This window comes from Centroberyx gerrardi, chromosome 21 (assembly GCF_048128805.1).
Source record: "Centroberyx gerrardi isolate f3 chromosome 21, fCenGer3.hap1.cur.20231027, whole genome shotgun sequence".
In the NCBI taxonomy this organism is placed as follows: Eukaryota; Metazoa; Chordata; class Actinopteri; order Beryciformes; family Berycidae; genus Centroberyx; species Centroberyx gerrardi.
In genome coordinates, this window is record NC_136017.1 from 12065474 (window position 1) to 12087477 (window position 22004).

The 22004-nt window shown below is 44.6% G+C and overlaps 1 protein-coding gene across 2 annotated transcripts in view; it reads right to left on the reverse strand.

Annotated features, from left to right (window-relative positions):
* The window catches only part of LOC139916839 (interleukin-1 receptor accessory protein-like 1), a 217005-nt gene that overhangs the window by 7057 nt on the left and 187944 nt on the right, over window positions 1-22004 (reverse strand). For both annotated transcript variants that reach the window (XM_071905851.2, XM_071905850.2), the window contains exons 7-8: window positions 12926-13071; window positions 5734-5880 (exon numbers count right to left, since the gene is read on the reverse strand). In XM_071905851.2, coding sequence (XP_071761952.1) covers window positions 5734-5880; window positions 12926-13071 — 293 coding nt within the window. The remainder of the gene's footprint in view (window positions 1-5733; window positions 5881-12925; window positions 13072-22004) is intronic.

Genomic DNA, 22004 nt, shown 5'->3' on the forward strand with positions numbered 1-22004 from the left:
AATCTATTTTCATACCGGTGTACGGCGAACTATTTATCCTCTAGGAGACTTCATCACAATGTGGTAAAACAAGACGCCTCCGTTACGCTGACCTCTCCGGCTGCCTCTGCTCATCGGATCGCTTTTCATTACGGCTCCGTCCCTATTGACAAATAATGCTACCTTGCTAGCTGCTTGCCTACTGCTGGCAAAACAAATTAGACTCCGGGCCGTCCGCTGGGCCGAGCTAACGGGCCGGCGCTACCTGCCGGGCCGACGCGTGGCGCGGCTCCATCACACACATGAAAGACTTGATTGATGATAGATTTGAAAGGGCTGAGCTGAGTGGAGGGAAAAAAAGTCCAAAGCGAGAAGCGAGGGCAGAGCTAAATCTTTTCTTCCCAGGCCGGACGCGGGAAGGCGGAAATGGAAATGGAAATGGAACAAATGGAACAAATGGAACAAATGGAAGCGAGACGCCAAAGAGCCTCCCACTCCCAGGGAGGAGAAGATAACAGCAGGTTTTGTCTCTGGTCCAGACACACTAAGTCCACACTGCGGGCCTTAGTGCTCAATTCAGATTTTTTTGCTCAGACCCGGCTTCTTTTGGGCGGTCACATTCATTTTTGAAAGTGACCCATATCCAATATCAGTTTGAAATCACCTGCCTGCGTTCTAATGGGTTTACCACCCAAAATACGCTCAAGTTAATTGTAAAAAGCACGTGATATTCAGCCACAGCCACTTTGGTAATTGGAGTCTTTTGCCTCCTTGAATTTAACTTTGAGGATCTTGTTTTTTTTTCTTTGGCACTGCAGCCAAGTTCTGTTGTGGCCCCAGTTGTCCATTTCTCTTGCAATTGTTTCGAACACTGGTCGATTACGATGTGTCCCTCTAGTTTTGTTTGAATGGAGGCATCTCGCCAAATACTAACTACATTTGTGACCTTGCTGTCTCCCCACTGGCTGCTCGAGTCCTCCATGTTTTTCCAGTCAAATGGACGCAGTTATGATGACAGTGATCTGTCCCATGGAGAGTGATGTAAAAACCACATGAATTCCGATCTGACAGACTGTAGTCACATGGCCATGGATCAGATGTATATCAGATTTAGGAGCACATATGAATGTGGCACAAATCAGAAATGAAATGAATTTATCTATTCACACTGCACCAAAAACATCAGATCTGTGTCACACAGGAGGGAAAAAAAGAAATCCCAATTGGGACACTGTCAGCCGCAGTGTGAATGCAGCCTCCGCCTCAGGTAAACTCATCAGAGGCACGAGAGGGGCGCGGAGCTCGGCGTTCCTCTCTTCATTACCCTCGAGACAACGCGCGATCCGCGGCCGGCTCTCCCTTTATAGTGCCCACCTGCAGCGCCGTGGCCATGAGACGATGCTTTCAAGCCATCAACACAAACACACTGAAGAGAGGACAGGAGGGGAGGGGAGGGGAGGGAGGAGGAGAGAATTGTGGAGAGAATAGGAGAGGAGCGGATGAAGAGGAGAGAAGGGGGATTTCGATGATCAATTCTCAGTCCGGCATCCCATTTTTCTACCTTTTAATACGCTTCTCCATTTTACACTCCTATCTCTCCGCCTGTCTCTCTCTCTCTCTCTCTCCAGGCACCGCTACCAGACTGTCAACAAGATTCATTCATTTTCCAGAGGGTAATCTTGATGTTTGGCAAGCGCCCCACGCTATGATTCACTGTTCTTACATGACACCATGTAATTAATCTAATTCATTTTATAACATGCAATTCATTTTACAACATCGGGGACATGTAAAAATAATTGAAATGTAACCTCGTAATCACTTGGTATAACTAACTCCGAAGGCTCATATTCTATTTCACTGCGATATAAATCTTCCCCTCTCTCTCTTTCTCTCTGGTATCTTCTCCTTTTAAAAGAAAGCCGTGTAGGCAGATCAAGGGCTATTTTAGTGGAGCTGATTCACTCGTCTGTGGAGCGAGAGAGAGAGAGAGAGAGAGAGAGAGAGAGAGAGAGGAAGAGAGAGAGAGAGAGAAGGCAGGCAGGGGTGAATCTCGAAGGCGGGATGACCCTCCTCTCGCATCTTTTGAGGAGTCGCTCCCTCCACTGTTGAGGAGCGCTGAGGTGTATCTGAAGAGCACAGCGCACCTCTGAAACCGCATCCACACTTTCCACGCCCTCCGTCCTCCGCTTCCCACGCACCGACTGCCGAGGGAGCGGCCTGACTGACGCATACCGCGCGGGGAGTAATGTATGCGTGTGCGCGGCGAGCCCACAGTTAGACGGTGAACTTTTGAACTTGCGGTGGAGAGCGCCCGGGAGAGTTGGAGGCGTAATCTCTGGGATATCTCTGGGCTCCATTATGTTTAATGGAGAGTAGATTGGAACGTAACATACGTACTTAACTCAGAAGCCACGAAGCACACGGGGCTGACTGCTAATGAGCAGCGGGGCTCTTTCTTGTTTTTTTTTTTTGGAGCATATTGTTTTGTTTTCCATTATTTAATTTAGCAATGAGAATGTGGCTCTGCATCAGAGAATAGGAGGCAGACTGCTGAGATAATGGAATTATGCTTAAACAGTTTTTCTTATTTTGGGCCTTGTGCACTGCTTGTGTGCAATATGATTTTCTGTGCTCTGCTTATTGAATTTACACATTTTCAGCTTGTAATATTAAGGCCTATCTGACTTTTCTTCTAATCATAATTGAGTTACCAACATATTCATGATCCTTGAATGTTGCTTGATACTTGTGTGGTGTTATTTTTTTTATTTTATTAAATATTTAAAAAGATAGAAAGTACATAACGGTTTTGCCAGCTGTCAAATCTTTGATGCCCAATATCTCAGAACTGCACTCTCCACAGATAAAACCTTATAATACCAAACACACACGATTTGTCTTCTTTCTTTTATTACAGCAAACTTCTGAATTACATTTTCATCAAAAATGAGTTATTTTGAAAAAGTCTCATCTACGTGGCTAAAATATGCAAATGAGCAGGGATGTATCACTGCTGCTGCGTGTGCGAGATGTGAAAACTACTAACGCTCAATATCTCAAAACTACTCGGAGCGCGGACCGAACCTCATAATTCCACGCCCCGCTGACAACAGTGACACTCTTATTTACGGCGGAGCGTTGATGAGTTCCCACCTCCTTGACAAGCCCGCTCCGCTGTTGTCATCATGAAGCCTATTATTGATTCCACTGACACCCACACAATGTGACAACTGAGTAGTCTTTAACGAAAGGGCGCCGCTGACAAGTGGCTGACAGTCCATCATGTTGTTACGTAAACCTTACAGTTTTACATCCGGGAAAAAAACGGGGGAGAGAGGCATTCAATTAGGGTTTTTTTTTTTTCCGAGTGGCCGCAGTGGAACGGGTTGTATTCTTGGCATTGTGGTACGCGGGGAAGAAGCGCTAGTTGTGTCAGGAAAAACTGCTTTAATGGCTTTATTGATGAAAAATGTGTGTGTGCAGCAATGTCTTAAATGCAGTTACTTCTCTCTTTCGGTGCAGTGGTTACCATAGCGATGGGATCTCGGTAACCCCCCCCTCTCTTGCTTAGTGACTGTTGTGTCTTCACTTAACAGACAACCAATTCCAGTTGCCTCTTTTGTTTCCTGTTTAATAATGTTTAAACCTACACTTTACACCTATACTGTCACTGGAACGCAGAGATGACTGTGAGATGACTGCGAGGCGTGTGCGTGAATGCAAGTGTATGTGCGTGTGTGTGTGTGTGTGTGGCGTGCGCGTGCCGGAGGTGGCAGCGATGTGATCTAATCGACCGCGGCATGGAGGAAAGTATCGGGGGTCTCCTGAGAGCTCCGGAGGCAGCGCGCTGTGTCTTATTGAACCTGATCCCCTTATACCCGAGAACAAATTGAAAATCTGTTTCTCTCTCCGAGCACTCACTCGGGTGGCACAATTAAAGGAGACAATTGCTGTTTGGCATTAAGTTCAAGGCCCGACATATTTTTTTTTTTTCCCTCCCTTCCCCTTTTTCATCACAACCGCCCCTGGGCCATCCATTATGGCAAAGCTCCTGCTTTCCGGAGGCCGAGAGCCCGACACAGCCGCAGGTAATGACTTTCATTGAAATGTCTGATGTAGCAGCCATCAAAGTTAAGCAGGGCTGGGAGTAGGAGGGTCTAAGAAGAGAGGAGTGGAGTACAGAATACCTTTTACCTTTTAACGCTCATAACTCTCCCTCTGTCCGTCTCCGCCGCTCTCCGCCTCGCTCTCTCTCCACTGGTGTACAGTCCCTCGGCCACTCCAAACTAATCTCATTCCCTCTGAATTCATTGCAGCCCTAGTGCTTCAGAGACTCATTACGGGGGAATCAAATTAAAACTTGTTTCTTGTCTCAGTTTGATGCATTCTCAAGCCAAGACTCATCCACCAGGCCCAATAAAGAGTTTGTTACTATTGAAGATGGGGCCCCAGAGTTACTGTTTTTGTCTGGCACAGTGACTTTGTTTTGATTTGCTTCCCAGAGAGTCTTCAGCAGAATATATTATCCTTTCATTCTGCCGCTTGCTCGTATGCAGCATGCATGCAGCCACATGAGCGTGCATGCTGCACACACATACAGCCTGTGTGCAGCCTCACAAACCTACTGTACCTAAAATTTTCAGCGTTTCTCTTCATAACATAAAAGGAAAAGCCACGATTGGATACTCTTACACTTTTATATATCATCAATCTGTGATGTTCAGTGCATTTTGTTGAGCTATTTTGTGATGAAGTGTTGTAATTTACTTTTTTGGTGTACCCACTTTCCCTCAACCTGCCTCGTTTACTTCTAATTCAGTTAAGTGAAATCCTATATTTCCCAGAATGCCTTTCGACAACCTCCACAGAAAGTGCCTGAACTTGTTGCATTCAGTTGTTGGTTTTACATGTAGGTGGAGAGAGCAATAGTGATAGCAATAGCGATAGTGGCATGTTGTGTTTTGAGTCTTACCCCTTACTCAAAAAACAACATGCCTTGTGGTTGCATTGCATTCTGGTCTATTGACGCAACTGTTGGTGGAGAAATTGGTATCTCTGCCTCCTCCATGTATGATTGTTGACAATCGGTACAAAATGGTGAGTCTAGAAATACCTGATGTTTACCATTGATATACATTTCTGCTATCAAGTTTCATTGTAGCTGTGTTGGAAATATCTTGATGTCATATCATCTACAGTTGGCCAGTTATCCACGGGAAGAAGAAAATCACATAACACCCTGAAAAGCAAAATACATCGGCAAAAGCTGCTTTTAACATTGTTAAAGTGGTTTCAGGTGGATTGCTGAACTAGGCAACTTTGCATAATACCCAGAAATCATGTAAAGTCAGTAAACTGCACACAGCAGGCTCATGTTTACCAACCCGGCTGCTCTGTGATGCTTTATACCAAAGGAAACCAAAGGAAAGAGAGAGGCGAAAACTCTAATGTTGGTGAGTCCAGCTTTCTCTGGACGCAGCGCTGCTCACTGCTGTTTAGGAGACAGTTTTGTATCCCGCTCTTCAATTTAAATTCATCTCTTTTTGTGTGGTGAGAAGAGTTCCAAATGTTTTCTGAGTAAAAAGTAAATATCATGTGGCCCTGTGTAGCTCAGCGATTCCTACTGGGACCTGCCAAACTAAGAATGGATGCACTCATGGTATTGTAAAGTGCTTTGGGAATTGGTATGGGCATGCTGCGATGTGGTGCAAGGTAAGTTCCGTTTTCCTATCTCATCTCATCTCATCTTACCCCCGTCTATATCCTCACTGCCGAAGTGGTTCCTGTAGAAGAGCATGAGCTCGATCTTGTAGCACTTGTAGAGGGTCACCAGGCAGATCAACAGCAGCAGGATGGCTCCCAGACCTCCGGCCAGCTCCACCGTGTACATCAGCTCCGCTAACATCGGCAACACAGAGAGAGAGAGGGAGGGAGGGAGAGAGGGAGGGAGGGAGGGAGGGAGGGAGTGAGCAACAAGAGGGAAAGCAAAGAAAAAAGGAAGATTAAAGGAAGAGAGAGAGGAAAAGTTATTTTTAATCATTTGTTTAAGCAAATACAACAATTCAAATTGTGCCAGGTAAATGCCAATCACAGAAAAAAAAAAGTACACAGTATAAAAAATATATAAAGCTGATAATCTTAATCACAGCATGATTCACTGTTTAAGAATGGCAGTATGATGCAGTTTCAGTTATACCACATAGAGCAGAGGATTCATGCAGTGACTTGAGCTTTCAATTCACAGATCAAATTCTAATTTGAAGAGAGCGGCGACTCAATTTATTTACCTCCCAAAAAACAAGATGTCAACAATGACTTACATTTCTTACACTCTTACAGCTAAGGCAATAAGCGTAGCCCAACCTGTCGCTGTGAGGAATGAACAATGTCTTTCATGACCTGGAGCCAATGATGCACATGATGAATAAATGTCATTTAAAATGGCTACATCTCGAACTTATAGTACATGGAGTGTATAGCAGCAGCACTGGCAGTTCAGTTTGGTTGAACAGTGTGGAAAAACCATGGACATGACCCTGTTTACAGTTACACTTATCGTTTTAATGGGATTTTTGAGATCCCACTGCAGAGATTTGATGTTGTGAGACGACATCTGTGGGTCTCTACACAGCCTCAGAATGTCACTTTTCTCTCCTGTGGCTCTTTTTTTTAATTTAAAACCGTTCCCACATTACATTTCCCCACTCTTCCGCTCCATCTCTTTCCATTGTTCATATGCGCATTGTGGCTGGATCGCATCCAGACTGAATTCTGATCAGTGTGAGTGAGCCTCACCACACTGGGATGTGATCTGGCTCATCAGATTACACTACCGGCCAGTAAATGCATGATTCTGGCATGTGGGATAATACAAATCACATTGGCTATGGTTAACATTTATGATTTCGACATGATTTTTGAGAAACTAATTCTAAAGATTGGATTTTATGAGATCACATCGCTGTATTTCCACACTTGAAAAGGCTGTTATGCATTTATACAAATCTGCATCTGCATTGCTTTTTCCTGCTCTCCTTCCCCATCTCTTTACATTGCTTCTATGCTCATTGTGGCTGGATTGTGTCCAGATTACATATAATTCCAATCTCAATGCAAGGCCAACCACTTCCATATCTGATTGTGAAGATCCGATAGCAATGTGAATAAAACATGATTTTTGTGCATCCAGACCCGCCACTTAATGCCTCCCGGCTTGATCGGATGATAAAAGTCACACTGAAACGACAAGTGTAAGAATAGCATCTGACAGATCAGCCCCCCCTGCCACACACACACACACACACACACACACACACACACACACACACATATACACAAAGACTGGTTACATGTGTGTAGTGTGTACTGCTGCAGGGGTGTGTGAGATGAGGCAGAGCTGCTGGCTGTTAGCTGAAGCGGTTGTTCTCCGCCGGATCGAAGTCGTCCACTCTCCCCGCCATCCGTCATCGCCGCAGCCTGACATCTGCTCATGAAAAGCCATCAGTGGAAGCTAAATTCAGGCTACCACTGGGCTTTACTGCTGATATTTCGCCGCAGTTTCTTTTACACCTTGTAATTTTGGACTCCTACCAGATTAAGAAAGGTTCAAAGTGAATTAAGGATGAAAAACAGTCAGTTGAGGCCAGATTTAAGCAGTGTTGTTCAGCAGGATGAAACGGTGATATTTCACACTACAGGACAATGGACTCCGCCATTAGGCTCCATGGTCTGGTAACTCGCCTTGAAAGCCAAGTCATTTGCTTTGTCTTTTCATGATCTTGTCTCTTTTTCAAGGGTTTTTACAGTGTTTTCTGTAGGCTGTCACTCCGCCTCTCGCAGTGCAACATTTCCTGTTGGCTACGCCTCACAAAATATGGGTGGTCAGCCTTCATTGGCTGACTAATGGACAACAGTGGAAAGGCTGGACTCACTGCATCGCTGCGTGCAGACACACACACACACATACACACAGAGAGAAAGAGAGAGAGAGAGAGGACTCGCATGCATCACCATCCATCACAGACACACATTTAACCTCATTGGAGTGTGCGGTGCCCACCCCACTGCAGCGGCCATCAAGCTGACAGCTCCCATGATGAAGGATGATGTTCTCAAAAGCTAACGAGCATGGCCCGTGCCGCTTTATCACGCCTGTCCAGGCACGACCTTCAGCCAAACTCACGGACAGACGCACGCACGCACGCGTACGCAAACATGCCCGCAAACAAACTACACAAACACACACACACACGCGCGCCCGGTCCTCCGGTCTTCTCTCCATCCCCTGCCCTCCAGCCTCTTCCCTCTCCTCTTCTCTCCGTCTCATCTCTTCTTCTCCCTCTCTCCGCTCTCGACTCCTCTTGGCCTGGGAATCATCCCGAATTAGTTTTCTTTGAGAGATGTGGTGCGCGGGCTGGTTTCCGGGCAACTCCTCTTCTCCTCTCCCTTCCTCTTCACCTCCTCTTTGCCTCCCCTCACACTCCTCTTCTTCTCTCCTCAAGACATCTGGATGGTATAACAAGCCAGTTGCTCCTCAAGCGTCAGAGATTACAGTGGAGGAGGCCAATTCTTCTCTGCCTGGCATCCATATGGTAGCAGTGGTGCTGCGGCGGGACAGATTAAGACAAATTAGCTCCTGACGACTAGGAGACTGGATTTGACGGAGCCACATGGCATCGACCGATTCATCACCCCTCTCTTTATTTCCGCATCTCTCTCTGTCCTTTACGGAGAGAGAGAGAGGGGTGGAGAGACAGAAAGGTGGCTAAATGGTCAAATAAAACAGAGGAGAGCAGCAGTGAAAATTGTGCAAGCAGGGAACAAGCTGTCTGTGTGTGTAGTGTGACGAATTCAAGTTGCTGTTTGTAGATTAGAGACAGTGCGGGGTTTTTTTTATAATTCTGGACACACAGCCTCAAAAGGTCGACAATAAGTTCTACAAGGATAAGCCAAAGCTGTAAACAAACCCACGGACCGGGGTGATAAACACTGTGTCCACGAACACCCAAGGTTTGGCCTTGATACATAAAAGCGCAGACAGACTAACATGGCACTCTCTCATCTCTCCCTCTCTCGATTTGTCTCTTTTATACTTAGGCCCACACACACTACAAACAAAACAAAAGTCCACATCAAGAACGTAAGGCCCATCTCGCACGCTTCTCCACGACCGCTTCCTGGCACTTTGTAATTTGCCGTTGCGTGTCTTGCACTTGGAGGCGCGATTCGCCACCTCAGACGGAATAAATTATCCTCACCTTGTACTGCCAACGCAGAAGTAAAGGAGCCGGTCCAATCTGCGATAAATCAGGGAGCCGACTCAGGACAGGACCCGAATGCTCGGCGGCGTCTGACTGGGGCCTCCATTAAAAAATGATTACAGAGGGCGCGCGGTGCCAGCGGACGAAATAAAGAAAACAATTATCAAGAGGAAATCTACGAGTTTGTATTGCAACGCCGGCTGCCAGGAACCGAGGGGTGAGGTTAAATTAAAAGGGAGGAGTAAGAGGTTTTGGGACAGGAATGGAAAGATTCACGATCAAATGACAAGAACTAGTTTCCCTGCTCTTCCATCTGTGACCGTGACTGGCACGGCGACACCGGCCTGCGTGTTTATGAAGTTGAGACTGAAGCACTGACGCTGAAGCAAGTCCCTCGCCGACTACAAGATATTTGGTTTCCCACTCGAGCGACCCGGGCTTGAACGTCGCCTGTCACATTAGCGCTCTCTGTCTCTCTCATGCACAAACACAGACACACACACACACACACACAGACACAGGACAAGGAAACCTGGTGCCATCAAAGCTGACATCGATTCATCCTGAAATTAAGCAGGCTAAGATATAACAGATAATAACAGATAGCCATGAAGAAACGCACCTTAAAAATTGCTTTGTTTTTAATTTAGCTCTAGCTGATTAGCTGTGCTATTTCCAGGCGCTTTTTTCTTTCCAACACTTTCAAGGAGAACAACAATTGCTTTCCCTTCAACTGCTGTTGGATGAAAACCTTGCATCTTAAAAATGTCCACTTTTCAGGAATTTAGAAAAACTTGGGTGATTTTGCATTTTTTAATTGTAAGGTGATACTCTATTGATCCGTGTGGGGATCCTCTCTCCACAGGGAGGTCAGAGGTCAGGATCAGCTACAGAGCAGTAGCCCTGCAGCTGGTAGGGGTTTGTTTTGCTCAAGGAAACTTCAGCAGGGAGGATGCTTGCCAAGACAGGGACTTGAATCCGGGTCCTCTGGTTGAAGGATGGCTCGCTCCAACAGCTGGCCATGTGCCATTGGGTGAGGAAACTGTGTAACGCACCCTTTGGTGGCCACAGCGAAAGTCCTCAGTAGTTGTGAACGGCTGATTGCGTTTCTAAAGATACAACTTGCTTAGTCGTCTCAACAGAAGTGAATACTCATTGTTCATTTCTGTGCTGTTGACTGCAAACTGATCATTTTGCCACTCATTTTTATTTAGATAATGTCAATGGTCAGCTGAACATTACAGTCTTGTTGTAAACACATCTGATTAGCACGTTCCTAGTAGAAGCTGACATTAGCAGTTGCTAGGAGTTGCATGTTAACTTTAACATCAGTTGCTTTGCCAGCTGTCTGTTCAGATTAACTAAGATGACTCTTCTCAAGCAACAACTTGTAGTGCTTTGGAGTAGAGACGAAGACCAGAGGGACAAGGACTAAAGACAAGATAGTTTCCTATGTCACAGTAACCAACTCTTCCCTTAAGATTTTTTCTTAAGATTTTTGGGCATTTTGCCTTTAATGGATAGCTCACAGTAGAGAGAGACAGAGAAGCTGGGGAGAGAGAGGGATGTGCCTTAGCCAACCGAGCCACCAGGAAACCCGATCAGACTGTTCACTTTTACTTAAAACATTAATGAATGAAACTATGCCCAGACCACAACAATCTTTTCCAGGATATCTCTCTTTTTCTAGCCAGACATCCATGATGGCGCCAGCCGCGGTTGCTAGGAGATTTGTGACAGAACTGCAAAGCCTCTAGAAAGGAGTATGTGAAGTTTCAGATCCTGTGAACACAATCAAAGTTGCAAAAAATTCAACTTACGAGGTTTTCCACAGCTGCAGCGGAATGCTAGCAACAGCACACAGAACGGATTAAAAACCTCCTACATTTGTAGTGACTTCATTTCTTTGACTCAGGTTAAAGGGAGGCAGCTGTTCTGTGGTCTTGTAGCGAAGAGCCAAGATGTGACTGAACTATTAAAGCAACAAATAAGGTTTTGCCTGTGAGAATGGCAGTGACTTAACCCCTAACTGAATGCAGGTGAAGCGAATTGTGCCTTATCCTGTGCCACATTCAAAGTGTCTGTGTGTGTGTGTGTGTGTGAGAGAGAGAAAGAGAGACAGGGAGGAAAAGAGCGTAAAGACACACTTCCACTGAGACGGCGTATTCAAATGGACCGCATTCATCTTGAGTCACGCGTGCTTCAAGAGACAACCGAGGCAAACGCGACGCTTTCCGCAAAGCAGCATAAACACTGACCTGCGCCGCACTGCGCCACGGATGCACAAAATATAAACATGGGGATGGGTTGATTTCTGGTAGTCTCTCAATCCTGCGAGGACCAGGCTAATCTTCTGCGGTTTATTCCGAGATTCGACTGTGCAGCGTAAACCCCTTTAATATCGCAAATGGAGGGGAACTGGGCTGCCATCAAAGCTGGATCCAAAGCTGCGAGCTTAAAAGAGGAAAAATAACTTACTATGTAAATGTATTCAACACTGACAACTTTAAGGCTGCAGAGACCCCCCCTCCCCCCTAGCCTCCCCCCCCACAAAAAAACACTTATATAACCACTCTGAAAAGTGTGTATCTCTATTAAAAATCATCGTCGGAATCAACTCTGAAACAGTCATCCTCAGTGAAGCAAAATCACAGGCAAAACTCAAGAATGTTTGCTTGAAGAAAAAAAAAAAAAAGAGAGAGAGAGATGGGGGGGCGGAAGCAACAACACGCAACGTTTGTCAATGCCTCAGTAGCCGGTGATGAAAGATGAGAAAGTGTCTGAGTGAAAGAGTTCTGTAATCAAAGGAGGATTTGTGTGTGTGTGTGTGTGTGTGTTGGGGGAGGTCACTGCCAGACAGTCAAACAGCCCGTCTGGCATCACAACACCGAAGGCTGCCTCTCTCCAAAAGCACTTTTCCCCTCTCTCTCTCCGCAAACTAATACTTCCTCGGGCGGAGATGGATGAATAGGCTTTCCGCGCTCTCCGCCGTACTGTCCCATTTTTTTTTTCCCGGAGGCTAAAAACAACTGGTCAATTCCCCGAATCCCACTAGTTGTTCTTCTTTTTCACTTGGTAAATTGCTGCGAGAGATGTACTCTATTGTCAGAGTGAAGGCCAGCGGTATTAAATGGTGTCTCTCACCTCCGGAGCTGAAACGCTGCGTTATTGAATGTCAAGGTCTCCACATCCCTCTGTTGGGTTCACTTCAAAATATATCCTTTAAATAAATGAACTTCTTCCATCTCACCAAAGGTTAAATGCTCTTTATATAATATACACTACCAGTCAAAAGTTTGGGCACACGCATTTTTCTTTATTTTTACTATTTTCCACATTTTAGAATAATAGTAAAGACATCAAAACTATGAAATAACACAAATGGAATTATGCAGTGACCAAAAAAGTGTTAAACAAATCAAAACTATCTTATATTTTACATTCTTTAAAGTAGCCGCCCTTTGCCTTGATGGAAAGGCAAAGGCTATTTATATTTGTCTAAGAATCTAATTTCAAGCATTTAAGCAGAAGCCTTTAGATCAAAATGGCTTTAAGATAATGGAAAACATAGTACAATCAATCAGGTGTGTCCAAACTTTTGACTGGTAGCGTACTTCCATCTGTATTTTATTTGTTCCCAATAATAATAATAATATAATATGCTTTCTGCTTACTGTTCTCACCTTTCTTGGTGAGCTGGATGTTGGCCTGTCGTCGCCCGTTGCCGTTCTCCACGTAGCAGGAGTAGTTGCCCAGGTCGCCCTCCTCCAGAGAGTCAATGGTCAGAGAGATGGACACCTCCTGCTCCCCCAGGTGCTCCCGGATTGTCCTGCAGGGGGCGGTACAGAACACAGGAGCAGATGGGTTTAGATGTCTGTCAGCACAGAATGAAACACTGGGGGGGCAACGGAGGAAATAAAATATCTCATTCCTGTTAGAAGTAAATCAGGAATGAATAAATTAGTGTTCATTTTGTCACAAAATTAATGACTAAAATGAACGCTGATGAAGGCATTTTTGCAATTTTGTCAATGAAGACCATGACCAGTAAATATTCTGTCCCTTGATGATATTTGGAATGATTTTATTTCATTCTAGCATTGATGAAAATATGCCGAAATGGAAAAACACTCCAGTAGATGTTTTTCCACGCTTTTGAATGCTGCTCTGCCCATTTAGTGTTTGGAAAAAATGTTCTTTTAGTATTGTTTAGGTATCTTGAGACAGGTCAAGTTCCTGGTTATTGAGATCTACACAGTTGATATTTTTTAGCACCTGTACTTGGCTGATTCAATTGAATATTTCTGACAGTACTCTCACAAAAAAGGACTGTTTCATTTTAGAAGGTTGAATGTAGAGTTCAAGAACAAAAAAAATAGGAAAAATATTTCAATGTTGGAAATGTAATCTACACTAGAAGAGTGGTGCTATTTTTTTTCTATTCACATTTGAACTGTTGAAGTGGACTATAAGTCATAGGCCATTTTAGTCTGTAAATAATTGTCTAAATTTGATCAATATACCATGGCTAAAATTGGACAAAATGTAAAGGCTATATTTGTCAAAAGACCAAGACTATGACTAAATCTAAAAATGCTGTGAAAATCAACACTGTTCAAAACATAGCGATCATAAGATGCTTTATCTCAAAGCCTCAACTCTCCTGAAGCTGCTCAGTGGTCAACAGTAGAAGGCGGTGGTATTACTGAGCAGCTCCCAGGTGTCAATGTGTGCAAATGTTTGAATGTGAAGCAGATCGTTCCTGAAAGAGAGTGAGCAAACTTCAACAAACCTTCCCTGGACAAATAAAGGGAGAAAATGGTAAAATTGTTAACATTCCCTCTCGTTGCTGGTCATTTTGCCAAATAAAGCAAAGGAGTCAAAGCTCCAGTTCCCCTTCTGTTCGTTGTAAGAAATACATGAAGAAAGCTGTAATTGACAGACAACTCGGAGTAAACCGACTTCTATGATGAAATACTTCTCTTCGCCACTGGATTTGGACCTCTTTCAAGAGGCGGATCAGACAAGACAGTGCCTACTGGACGTTTGTGGTGATGTGGTGCTGATGAGAGGGGGGCTGGCGGTTTGAGCCGGGCCAAAGGCAAAGTGCTGAACATGAAGTTCCTGGCGGTGGACAGCAACTGTCAATTAACCTTGCAAACCAGACTTCCCTCAAGCAAGGTCTGGCAAGGAGGGATTAGATCCATCTTCTTGCCCAATCACCCTGTGCTCACAGCTTTTAGGGATTTATGACTAACGGCTGGTAAAAAAAAACAACAACATACAAGCTGGTTGGTGAACTCTGACAACTGACATGACTTGTAATGGTTTGATTCGAACAGGGAGTGCAACCTCCTCATTACTGACTCTGGGGTATACATCAAAGTAGCTTCCCGCAGTCTTTGGTTAAAAAGTCTGATTTAGACCGGGTAAGATAGTCTGTCTGTAAATCGGACTCAAAACATCGGAGAACAGACAGAATTGATTTAAAGTTCGTGTTTTTGAATTTGTAGTCCCAGGTTTGCAGATACTTTCTGTGGCAACAAATTCCACAACACAACAACTAATTAGATGCTCTGAATCTGATTTACCTTCATAAAAAGAAGAGGAGACTTGGAACTGAGGCTGAACTGTGGACAACAATAACTGCAGACAGCAGGCACTTCAAAAGGTCATAAGTGCAGATTCTTGGTTATTTAATAAGTATCGATTTTTGTGAAGAAAAACAAGAGTCTGTATGGAAGAAAAAGTTGAAAGAGTTGGTGCTATACATCCTAAACTCTAAGGAAACTTGTTAGTCAACCAAGGGGACAAGGATACATAACAAGGGTACGAGGTGACAGCCCGTGACTGACAAGAACTCAGCGTTATATGACTCATGATGACATTACCCCATGAAAAACACTTTTGTTGACTCACTAAGGGTCTTGATGTGTATTGGTTGCGACATGTTGGCACGGTGATAATAGTGTGACTGTCATGATGCACTACGGTGCCAACCTGTCACACCGCTAGATGCGTTATGCCATGAGAGCAAACTGAAAAACTTTTTTTTTTTTGGTGTTTTTGTGACAACAGTTGCAGCAGTTTTCTCGAGAAGCACTTTGGAGTATTTTAACATGTTTCATCACAAAAACATCATATTCTTTAACAGCACTATGCAAAAGACTAACAGCCACAACTTTTAATACTTATACCATGACACTTTTAGTTGGTTGTTTTTCTTCATTGGACACTTGGTGGGGCAAAACTTCTACGTTTGTGCTGTGTTTGTTTCCCTAAAATGGCTTGTTAGCATTATCAGCCTTCCTCATTTAAACCAAGTGGCACAACAGCATCAAGCTGCAGCTAATTGCGCTGCCTTGCTTTCAATGAGGAACGCTGACAATGCTAACAAGCCATGAGAAAGAAATGACGCCCAAACTTCAAAATGTCAAGGCATCCCTTTAAGACTTTTTGAACAAACTAAGCACTTTTTGACTAAACACTTGTTTTGAAGAGCCTGACCGTGATTTAATGACCAGCGGTGAGCGCAACAGACTTTTTTCAGCCGCTTAGAAGCCAGACAGTATGTTTTTTTTTCTAGAAAACACCAGAGATGAAGGGGTGGTGGTGGTGGGTGTGTGTGGTGTTGGTGGTGGGGGTGGGGGGTGGGGTGCATAGGGGCAATGACTGGACACATAATTGCCCGATGAAAGGATTCATAACCCACTACCATGGCAACAAGAGAACGACAGGAAAACAATGACGCTTCTAAAAGCCTGCTCTCTCCTGCTGGGCTGGTGTGCAAAAGCAGAGATGATATATGGGGAAATAATCTGATTCAGGTTACAGATATTGCAGCTATTCCAAACTCCTGCTTAATGATGCACGGGGCTAATAATGCGAAAAGGTATGAGTGCCACTTGGGCATTCATCTGCTGCTTGCTGCGGGGCATCTGAATGCGAAAACTCATCTAATTCTTGTTGATCAATGAATAGACTAAACAAGGCAGATTGTAAAGTGCTGTGTGGATAAAGATGAACTATACAATCTAACCATTACTGCCGCGGCAATATCTTAGATTAGCTGTAAAAAGTGCACTCCGTAATTGGTATCCCACATAGAAAATATAACAGTTGCAGCGAGATTCCTTTTTTTTTGACCAAGTACAATGAAGCACCATTAGAGGCAATCATTCTGCAGCTAGCAGTGAACTAGCTGCTTTATAAAAAGTAATTATGAAGTAGCACCTTTTGAGCCGCTGCTCTGCAGGGGAGCAGAAATGTACGACTCCGTCACGAATGAGTTCCTGGGCTGAGGTTTGTGTGACTGATATGACGTGCGTGTGTGTGTGTGTGTGGGGGAGAGAAATTAATTTCCCTTTTCTTCTTAATTCCTGTGAGCTTTTCTAACCCCCATCCTTCTCCATTGTGTGGCCAGCCAGCCAGAGACACAGGGGTCCATGAGGTTGGGATATGGATCCGTGCTGATGGCTTTTTAAAGAGGCGGCGTCCATGTGTGACTCAACGTGGGCTTGGCTAAAATGGGTGTTGGAGGGGGGAAAAAGTCACTGAGGGAATCAATCTTTGCTTTTAAAAGTCTCATAATTAAGGAATCAGTGTGGTTTACTATAGTTGAATGCCTGTTTGTGTGTTAGTGTGTACATCAAGTATATCCATCATATGTGATATCATGCTTGTGAGTGAATGTTTTGCGTGGATGAATATGAGTGGCATGGTTATGCATGTGTGTGGTTGCGCGTACAATATACAGGCATGTGAGAGAGGGAGATAAAGAGGGGGTGGAGAAAGCACATGTGCACCAGTGTGTGTGTGTGTGGATGAGAGAGAGAGAAAGCCAGGATGAGCGAGCTCTCGTCTGCCAGGCGGTGTGTATGAGGAGACGTGGACGGTGGTAAACTGGCACAGTGTAGCTGGATGGAGATGAAAGTGCAGCACCAGGATCCTTGATGCTGTACACAGTGAAGAGCCTGTCCCAACACACTGACTCACACAGACACACACACACAGACACACACCTCACAGTCCTCTCACAAGCATCTCTGAGTTTGAGTCACCCTTTTGGTTTAGCCAGGTATTGTTTTTAGCAATAAGCAGTAAACTAAACCTCAGCCAAGACTTCTCTAACCATCACGATCCATCCCTGGCTAATATTCTCACGTCTCCCCCAGAAGACGCAGTCTGACATTTGAACTCTTGAACTGTTTTATTTTGTCATACTTTGCATTACTTATGAGCACCTCTTTAACTGCTGTATGACAAAATTTAGATCCTCACCATCGGCTACACTTCACCCCGCTACACCCCCCAAAGGTAGACTTGCACTGGATCAGAGCAGATTGTCTGAAAAAGAGACTTGAAGCGTAAAATTATATTCAGCGACAGATTACCCAGTAGGCATTGGCTCCGAGAGAGCAGGGCTTGTATCACACCGTTGCATCAGTTAGCGGGGGAGGCGTTCCAGTTCTCAAACTGTCTGGCCAAATTTGATATGATGCACAGTAAACCGTGTGCTTGAGAAAGGAGAGGTGCGTTGCTATCATCACTGAATTATTGCTAAACTCTGATCCATCTGATCTTAGTTTTGAGACAATATGGCATGGTGACCACCACCGCTGTCTGCCAGTCCACAGGCACTGTTCCAGAAATCCACGTGATACTGAAGAGACGTGTGAAAAGTGACACCCCAACAACATCCAGCCTTCAGCCTTCAGTAATTTAGCGACACATTTTGCCCGCCCCTGCTGCCTTGCCACTGTGGAGCTTTCCTACCTCAGTGAGCTCTGCCAAGGAGATGGCTCACACCCTCCAGAATCTTCCAGCCCAGCGTCCTGAACAGAGCGCATGTCTGTCGGGTTTTGGAGTTCCTCAAATCTTTCTTACCCCTCTGACAATGTTTCCAGTCAAGGTCAGCACTGCCGCTGCTGAGACCAGCCTGACCGATGTCTGCCTTCCCCTCCTGAGTAGCCAACTGTTTTGCCAGAACCTCCTTGAAGCCACCTGAAAGTAATTCCCCATCGCCTGTCCAAACTCCTCCCACATCTGGGCTTTTGCTTCTTCCAACTACAGCAGCTGCAGCAATCACCTGTTCGTAATATTCATGGGCAGGATATCAAGGTGCAGCTGAGGTCTGGAGAGTGTCCAATTCCCTGACATTAGGATGGAATCTCTGCTGTTTGCAGATGATGTTGTCCTTTTTGGCCTCATTGGACTGTGATCTCCGATGTGCATTGCAGTGGTCTGCAGCCAAGTGTAACATGGTTGGGGTGAGGGTGAGCACCTCCAAATAGAAGACCAAGGTTCTCTCTGGAAAAAGGTGGCCTGTCCCATTTAGGTGGGGAGTGAGCAGCTCCCCTACCTGGAGGAGTTCAGGTATCTCACGGTCTTACTCGCAAAGCTCTCAATCTACCGGTCAGTCTTCGTTCTCATCTTCACCTATGGTTGCAAGTGACCAACGGGTGAGGAGCTAAGTGTTCCGGGATGAGACCCCAGGGCAGACCCAGGACACACTGGAGGGACTACATCTCCCAGTTGGCCTACGAGCACCTTGGGATCCCCCAGGAGGAGCTGGAGGACGTTGCTGGGGAAAGGGAAGACGTCTGTGCTGCTCTGCTTGCCCTGTTGCCACCGGGACCCTGACCGGATAAGCGGCACAAAAATGGATTAAAGGAAAATGTGCATGGTGAGAATTCCTCATGTTTGCCAAGGAAAAGGTCAGTTGGTATCTGGTAAAATTGTCGAGGTGTGGAGAACTGGCAATAGAGTGAAGTAAGAGCAAAGTACTCGGCTATAGACATGCATTGAATTTCAGTGCCAACTGGGAAAAAACAGGAGAAAAATAAAAAGCTAGCGAGGTACACAGTTACTCTTCTCCCAACTGTTGGTGAACCAAATGTAAAGATCCATTTTGTGTGTTTGTTAGCCTGTCATAATGCTATCCAACAGACTGTAAAATGGTAGGAATTAATAACTATAATCTGTCTGTCTGTAATGCCAACAGACATTGGGAGCATTGCTGTAACCCAGATTGCCCATGGGTATCTATAAGGATGTTAATTAGTATAAAAGAAATGGAAATTTAATACCTCAGCCTGTTCAAAAGGGGATTGCATGCCCGATTTAAGGGGCTTGAGTTTCTTTTGGTGTTCAGTCTCAGTAGCGTGGCATTTGTGTCCATATCGGACACTGAGATTTCACCTCTGACAACTACGGAGTCTTGCTCTGCAGCCGCAAAATTTTAGATTGTGCCTGTGTGGAATCTCAATGGTGAAACATTGTGCCAAAAGCTCCATTTCATGTATTACAGGCAACCCTTCGGGGAATACTCCTGTGTGATTAATTTCCATTTCAAAGCTAAAAGCTCATGGAATGATGTCAGGGAGTGGGTTTGAAGTGGTGCGGATTCAACCGAAAAAAAATAAAAAAATACACACAGAGGGAGACAGTATCACGCAAGGGCACACAACGAAAACAAATACGTACATGAAAAAAACTTGAGCGTTCATGTACTGTAGCCAGCCACTGTATGCACACAAGCCTCTCCGCTTCACACACACACACACACTCTTTGAAAGAAGCTCAGGGTCAGAGTTTTGATCTCTTGCCTCTCTACCTCATTTGACTACAATATGAAAGCAGGATTCCTAACGCGACCCACTCGTCAGTGCCCTCCCGCTTTCGCAAATTTCTCCCGCTGCTCTCTCCTTCTCATCTTTATTTTACCACCTACCCGCGGCCACCCCGCTGCTCCACCACCTCCTCTCTAAATCTTCGAGGCTCTAATTGGCCCGGTGTCCTTCACAATAGAGTGCTGGATGAAGCGTGCTAGCCAGGCTAACAGAGACATCTCTAAATGCCAGGTCACTGACTGGGCCGCTAACTCTCCTCCCAGCCTTGTCACGCTGCTTCCAGTTAACCTTTTCATTAGACGGCATTTGTCGACAACAGGGATTTTCTAGTCATACGTGTAGTCCTTCACAGGAGTACAGCGGGGAGGAACATGTGTGCGAGTGTGTGTGTGTGTGTGTGTGTGAAAGTGCGTGTCAGCCCTGCAACAAATGTCAGTAACATTTCAGTCTTAAAATCTTGTTTTCCTTGAAACAAGTTTCAAAATCCAATAATAGGGTGAGATAATTTCACTTGTTTCAAGAATTTTCTAGAAATAAGTGAGTTTTTTAAATAAGGCAGATCACTCAACTAGTGTCAAGTCTCTTGATTGAAGATCTTTTCAAACAAGTTGTTTTTTTTCACTTGTTTTCAGTAAAACAGGATTTTTTTAACAAATATGCCAATGTGGTGACATAAAATCACTTGTTTCCAATGCAAATCAAGTGAAACTGCCAATGGGGTGAGATAATTTCACTCTAGAGTTTTTCACTTGTTTTAAGAAAAATAGGATTTTAAGACTGATATGAGACAAACTGACTAGTTAAGATGGACATTTTTTACAGTGAACATATTCAGTAACGCTTTGGTGAGTACTAAGTAACTGGTAAGTTGTAATGATGCCACCGAGTAACGCTGAATCTGTGACTGAGTACTGTTAAAAGCCAGTTCCATAATTTATTTGCCACTTGCACATTTGTACCAACATGTGGGAGACAGTGACCACACCACTGGAGAAATACGCAGTATTAAATTATGCTAATTTTGCCATACTGCCCTTCCTTGCTGTATGTCTGTCAAAATATTTATTCCTTGTATTTTATTCAGTCGTAATGTTTTCCCATCCCCTTCCCTCGAGAGACCTTTTGCCGTTTGCCAGTCTGTCACTGCAACTGAGAATTTATTCTTAATTAACCTGTCTGGCTGAATAAAGGTCAAATATAAACATATAAATAAATAAACAAAAAAAAGGAATTTCAATGTTGCTTATTTGTGAAAGGCAGGCATAATTGAGGAAACATTTCTGTTGTTGTTTTCGCATCACATTGGCAGGCTAATCAAACAGATTATTAAACAAGCGATGGTTGCAAAGTTCACGACAGAAAGATGATGGCGTCTCCTGCTGACAGGAGCGTCTCCGTTTCGTCACACGTGCACTTTTATTGTGTATCAGCAGATTGAGATAGTCATCCGTAGATGATGAGGATTGATTATTCTTCTAAGCGGGGGGTCCTTTGAGGACGAGCGCTCGTGCTCTGATTGACCTTCACTGCCTGAGGATGAGCTCATCATCTGGAAAAAACAAATGCGGGTAAAGTAGATTGCAAGTCCATTGTTTTGCTCTCAGTCGGTCCTTCAACCAGAGACATGGTGGCCTTTCTCCAGCCCCAATGGACAATAATAAAGTGAAGATAAGCTACTTTGTGAGGGCAACCAATCACACAGCTGAGACCACTTCCTCTGTGCTCAGCCAATCACAGGGCTAGTCTGATGTCCTCTCTGTCTGGGATAAATCCTTCACGTCAGCCTCCTAGCAGTAATATGATACAAGTAGTATGTGGGGATTTTTTACTAATACAATCAACTACACTTAGGAAAGGCAAGCAATATCTGCTGCAGTTCGTCTGTGGTTGATTTTAAATTCATCAATAGAAATGATTTTGGATGAGTTCAACACATGAATGCTTCCAAGTACAAGATGCCATTCCATTCTTCTGCTTCCACTGATATGATGTGAATGCACCATAAGCCGAAGCAAAAAGCCAGTCTACCTATCAGGAAAACACCAACTTCTCATTAAACCAAAGCAAATGCTGCATTCACATCATACGGTAATAACCTGCGGTACAACTTGACAGTTGAAAGCAAAGACAT